Consider the following 6,420-nt stretch of genomic DNA (forward strand, 5'->3'; position numbering starts at 1 on the left):
CTCTTCCCAACGTCCCACCTTCGATTTCCTGCTCAAGCCATAGGCCACAGGCTTTTTGATTGACAGGTGATGCATCCATACAATACACAGGATGTCTTCTGTACAGGTGACTCAGTGGTTAAAAAGCACTGGCTGCTCATTCTGAGGCTCCAGATTCAATTTTCAGCATCCACATGGCAGCTCGCATGCTGCCTGTAACTCCGGTTCCAGAGGAGTAATCTCTGGTCTCTGTAGGCACTGGGCACACATGTGGTGCACACACATACACGTGTTAAAAACACTTATACAGACAAAACGATGCTTTAAAAATTTTTGATAATACATGGGCAACAATAAGCATATGGAAGGTTAAGTCTCGGGAAGTCAGACAGAAAGAAAATGCAGGTGGAAAAACGGGAGCAAAAGGAGTAGAAATGGAGAATGCTCATCACAGGTGCCACATCTGTGACCGCGAGTGTCATAAAAAGACAAGGCAATGAATGGACCCATTTGAGAAGTGGGCGAACATTCTCCGGTCTGAAGGAACTCATTGCATCTTAGAGATTGAGAGATAGGGGCACGGACAAGCCGGATAGGTAGAGCAGTCAGGGGTCAGGATGTCACTGAATTTCATAATAGCAGATCTGGAAGCTAAAAGATGAAAACTCAGAGGAGAGAGATTTTGGAAAGAATGCTTTATCTAGCTAGACTATCAAAAAGAATGAGAGTAGAAAAGAACCTCACGGTGCAGGAACTCAGCAACGTTGCAGCTTGTACACAGCGCTGTCAGCAGGCATCAATAAACCTCCGAAGCCTATAGGGTCCAGTTGGTAAAGCAGGAGGCATGCTCAGGGTCTGGTTCTTGCCTGCAGGATTTTATCCATCTCTTGGCTGTGCTCTGGGAACAGTTGTAATCCGTGTTTTTCCTATCTTACTTTTCAGAGGCTCTGAGCGAGACCTTTAAGGAGCTTCATTTTGAGACCGTGTCTTACAACGACTGCACAGCAGACAGAATCCACGAGGTCCTAGGGTCCTACCAAAGCATGGACCACAGGAACAAAGACTGCTTCATCTGTTGTATCCTGTCCCATGGAGACAAGGGCATCGTCTACGGCACGGATGGGAAGGAAGCCTCCATCTATGATCTGACATCTTATTTCACTGGTTCAAAATGTCCTTCCCTGGCTGGAAAACCCAAAGTCTTTTTTATTCAGGCTTGTCAAGGAAGTAACATCCAGAAAGCAGTGCCTGTTGAGACAGGCTTAGAACAGGGTCATGACGATTTAGAAGTGGATTCATCATCTCACAAGAACTATATTCCAGACGAGGCGGACTTCCTGCTGGGGATGGCTACTGTGAAAAACTGTGTCTCCTACCGAGACCCCATGCAGGGAACCTGGTATATCCAGTCACTTTGCCAGAGCCTGAGGAAAAGATGTCCTCAGTGAGTTTGGCCTACTGGGTCCTTCTCATGTTTTTGCCTTCCTCATTGCTGTAGTTAGAGCATTAGAAGGTGGCTGAGATAGTATATACTAAGCAGAGACGTATGTTTTTCCCAGGTCAGTTGCAAAGTGGGAGAGATGGTGCGTGTTGCTCTCCTCAGTTCACAGACGAGAAAATGAGTATGTTTACTGAGGAGTCTCCTTTATTTAGCAACCAGGGTACCACAGAGCCAGAGAGGCTGCTAACAGTACACAGTCCAGCTCTGTCTTTGCATAGTAACTGACCGAGGCAACTCAACCCCTTTGGGGAGTCTTCCCAGATAGAAGCAGTCCACTGTCTTTCACATACTGCACCTTTGTCAGAAGTCATATGTTAGAGCTGACAGGATGGCTCACCGGGCAAAGGCTTCTGCTTCCAAGTCTGATAACATGAGTTAGATACCCAGAGGACTCTAAGGTGGAGAAAACCAGCTCCTTCAAATTGCCCTATGACTACCACATATGTACCATGTCACACGCCCGAGTGTATAAGTCAACATAATTTTTATAAATTAGAAAAGAAATCCTCTAATCTAGCTAGCCTCGAATCTTCTTAGCAAACAGGAAAAGCATTGAAGAGCAGGGGACCTCTCGACTAATTTGACCTGCTAAGAAGCCACAAGTGTGGGATGATAGCTGTATAGAATATGGCCCATCTTCAGTTAAATTAGGGCTCAATATTTCAGGTTCCCCCGACACACACCCAGCTGATAGCTGAACAATGAAGACCCCTTCTACAGGAACCTTTTACATCTTTGTCTTATTTTTTGAGGGTGTGAAGAGTGAGAATTCCCCCATGGCATGTGGAAAGTAGACCAGAACATTACAGGGCTTCAGGATTTGTACCAGCTATGCAGAGAGATGAAGGTTGCTTAGACAGCTGGTGTCAAGGGTGGGGAGGTGGCTACAGGAAATCCTTAGTCTTTGCTTGCCTACACTTAGGTAGGAATCTGTGGCTGATTCTGTAGCGATGCTGATTTAGGCAGAAGGTACTGGACGAAAGGAGAGGCATTCGTGAGGTCCAATGGCAGCATGGGAAACATGGAGGAGCACACAGATTAAGAGGGAAGGAAAGCAAGTCTGTTAGGAATTCTGGGGTTTCTCATAACAAGCAGAGATTCCAAGTACGCAAAAGGTAATTCTGTGTGTGCTGAGAAAACTGAGTTGCCAGAAAATATGTGAGAGGTCTTGCTTAATTCAGTGACTTTTAACTTCAAATCCTGCTGTTCTCTCTGAGAGACAGAACTAAAGAGCCTTCCTCAGGCACAGCCAGGGAGAGTGTGGGCACTGCCAGCGAGACTGTGGGCACAGCCAGTGAGACTGGGCACAGCCAGTGAGACTGGGCACAGCCAGTGAGACCGTGGGCACAGCCAGTGAGACCGTGGGCACTGCCAGTGAGACCATGGGTACTCTCTTGCCATATAGATGCTTTATGCCCCTTTGTTTTTCAGAGGCGACGATATTCTCAGCATCCTGACTGGCGTGAACTATGATGTGAGCAGTAAGGACGACAGGAAGAACGGAAAGCAGATGCCACAACCCACCTTCACACTACGGAAGAAGCTCTTCTTCCCCCCCTAACTGGTGTGCGCTCTCTGTAGTTCACATGGGTATCTGTGCACTTTTGTGTGTGGGAGTGAGTCTAATCTATTGTTTTATGATTCCTCCTGTTTTGAGTTTACACTTATATCATTTCCCCATTTCTTCCCTTCAAAACCTTCTATGTAATCTTCCAGTTTTAAACACATGACCTCTTTTGCCATTGTTGTTACACACACACACACACACACACACACACACACACACACACTTCTAAATGTAGCCTACCCAGTCTGTATACTGTCATTTGTATGTATGTTTTGTTTTGCTGTTTAAAAATGGAGAGACCTCTGGTAGGCTAATCATACCCCAAGGCAGGCCCTTGTCCCTAGAATAGTTGGGCAGCACAAATTGGATCCCACGGGTTCACCTTTAATTCCAGCACTCAGAAGGCAGAGGCAGGAGGATCTCTGGGTTCAAAACCTGCTCTATAGAGCAAGTTCTGAGATGGCCGAGGCTACACAAAGAGACCTCATCATGAAAACACACACACACACACACACGGACGCACACACACGCACACAACTTGAAGATGTCTGAGTAAGAAAGCCAGAACAGATGGGGGACCTGGGACGAGTCAGCAGAGAGGGGTGAATATTGTCAGAAGTCACTGTATGAAATTCTCAGGGGTAATAAAAAAAATCTTAAACTTTTTTTCTGTAATTCTTCCAGGTTAGTTTTTATTAGTCTCTGGATATTTCGTGATCAATTGAAAGTCCTCCAGAGTGAGATCTTTTGGAAAACATGGGTGATAATAAAAAAAATAAGGGGGGGATCCCTTTGTTTTTGGAGGGAGTGACTGTAAAAACACTTCCGTGGTTAGGTGCGGTTAAAGATTAACCTTGACCAGGATGAAGAGGTAGGTGGCTCAGTGGTTAAAGAACTTGCCCAGCAAACCTGAGAGCCTAAGTTCAGATCCCTGAAACTCATGTAAATGCAGAGGGGCGTGTCGTCCCTCCTACACTTCCTGCACTTGAGGGGTGGGGCCGAGATCCCCAGAGCAGGCTGTGCACCGGACCACTGACATCAGTGGGCTCTAGGTTCAACTGAGAGACCCTGTCTCCATGATTACGGTGGACAGTGATTGAGGAAGACTACATTGGGGTGCCTGCTAAAGCATGTGTGCCCTCACACACGTACTTATGCATGTGTGAGCATGCACGCAAGCACTCCTTACATGCATACACAGGAACAAAAGTTAAACTTTTTTGGGGGGCAATGTTAACATTGCTCTTATATCTTCAATAAATGTGTGTAATGTTCTTGTGGGTTTTTTTTTTTTTTTTTTTTCTTAGTGAAAATGGGAGCTGGTGAGATGGCTCACGGGGTTAGGGGGTTTGCTGCAAAGACTGGTAACAAGGTTTGATCCCTGGGGCCAGAATGATTAAAGAAGAGAATTGACTCCCATAAGTTATCCTCTGATCTCCAAAGCACAGTCTCTCACATACATGCAACCGTGACCGGATAACTGCTGTAGACAAATTTTAAGAAAAAATGAGGCCAGTTGTAGTGGATCACACTAAGCACGTGGGATGTAGAGGCAGGAGGATCTGGAGTGTAGGGTCAGCCTCAGCTACATAACAAGTTTGAGGCCAGCCTGGGCTACATTTGACCCTGTTTGTTTATTTATTTTTCTTTAAAAAAAAGGAGTACAAATTAATTTTTAGGCTTACAGTTTTTTAATTAATTTCTAGCTAACGGTCCATCAGAAAATTCTATTTTTTCCTAGAAGTCTTTATAAAAAGGTTTTAATTTATATTTTGTAGGATAATAACATTAAAACAAAGCTCTTTTTAAAAAAATTCTCACAAGTATACAAACAGTAGAGAGCAATGAAGTGTGGTGCAGTCTTGTGCTCACACCCTCCTGCTGTGCCTCCGCCAGGAGCTCACAACTGTGTGACTGCGTCCTGACCTGCCTGCCTCGCTCGCTCCTGTGCACCAGCCTGGGTCCCATTGAAGTGGAATATTCTTACATCTGAACAGCTTAGAGACCCAAATGGGGTCTCTAAGGATAGGCACATTTTAGACAGCCTAAGTATTTTCATACACTAAATACCAGTCAGTGTGTCTGTTCAAAGTCTCCCGATCTTCTTGCACTTTTATGGTCTGTTTGAATCAGGATCTAGCAAGATCTCTATCTTAAATTTTGTTTGTTTTTCTTTTTTAAAAAAGATTTTATTTATTTATTACATATAAGTACACTGTAGTTGTCTTCAGATACACCAGAAGAGGACATCAGATCTCATTGCAGGTGGTTGTGAGCCACCATGTAGTTGCTGGGAATTGAACTCAGGACCTCTGCAAGAGCAGTCAGTGCTCTTAACCACTGAGCCATCTCTCCAACCCTTGTTTGTTTTTCAAATTCCATATTAATGTGTAGATTTTTCTATGTTTTTATATAACTTTTTAAAAGAAACTGGGTTGTCTGTTCTAGCATTGTTCTTCAGTATATATTTTACTGAGTTTGTACCTATAAACTTTTATACTCTCCTGTTCCCTCTTCAATAAACTGTCCGTGAGAATCAAAAGCTGGTTTAAGAAAATTAACTAGATTTACCTTACTGTTTCTAGGATTTTTGCTTTGTTTCTGTTTTTTGTTTCACAATTGGAATGTTCACATGTGGACCTTCAGCTTCTTGTACTGGCTTTCAACACTGCTAATGTTCCTTAAAAGGAGCATTCCACATAAAAACCAGAATATATATAGTAACATCATAATGACTCCATGCACCCAAATGGCAGGCCATCCAGTGAGTCTAAAAATGTCGGGATCAGATACGGGTGTGGCTCTGAGTTTACCAACTCTCTCTGGCATGCTGCTGCTGTGACTCATTCCCCTGTGCCCACCCCAGTTCCATGGATACACTGACTGCCCTGTGGGCATTTGAATTTTCAGGATGGTCAGAGTCGGGGTAGATATTCAGTGACTCTTCCCAAGTCGTTGGGCTATGGAGTATGGTATGGGAGGGAATACAGATTTTGGAATTTCATCAGTGAATTGTCTTGCCTGCTGTTTACCCTCAGGGGACAAAAGTCATGCCCCAAAATGCAGGCACCACCCAAAAAGAAGACCCTTCAAACTGGTCTCCAATAAAAGTATGAAAAAAGCAGAAAAGAATGAAGCCCACAGAAGTCCAGTGCAGAGGACTCCAGCGCCCAGGGAAGAGCCAGGTAGAACTGAGACAAGAATTCAAACTTTTTTTAACCATTCTGAAGAAAGCAAATTGTACAAAAAAAAGGCTAGAGTGGCACCTGGACAACTCAAGAGCTCAGCCTTTCCCGTGCATCTCTCCAGACGAGTCTCGCCGGAGTCCGCAGCTGCCCAGGGCAGTGGTGCTCAGTCCCGGCCAGGCTGTTAC

General features: G+C 44.7%; 1 protein-coding gene across 1 annotated transcript in view; it reads left to right on the top strand.

The window, feature by feature from the left end:
• CASP8 (caspase 8) overlaps positions 1 to 3,773 on the top strand; it is a 46,489-nt gene extending 42,716 nt beyond the window's left edge. Inside the window, exons 8-9 of the mRNA XM_080933212.1 lie at positions 922 to 1,423; positions 2,912 to 3,773. Coding sequence (XP_080789338.1) covers positions 922 to 1,423; positions 2,912 to 3,041 — 632 coding nt within the window. The 3' untranslated portion in view covers positions 3,042 to 3,773. The remainder of the gene's footprint in view (positions 1 to 921; positions 1,424 to 2,911) is intronic.
• The last annotated feature ends 2,647 nt before the right edge of the window (positions 3,774 to 6,420 follow it).

Source organism: Micromys minutus, assembly GCF_963924665.1.
Source record: "Micromys minutus genome assembly, chromosome: 19".
Classification (NCBI taxonomy): Eukaryota; Metazoa; Chordata; class Mammalia; order Rodentia; family Muridae; genus Micromys; species Micromys minutus.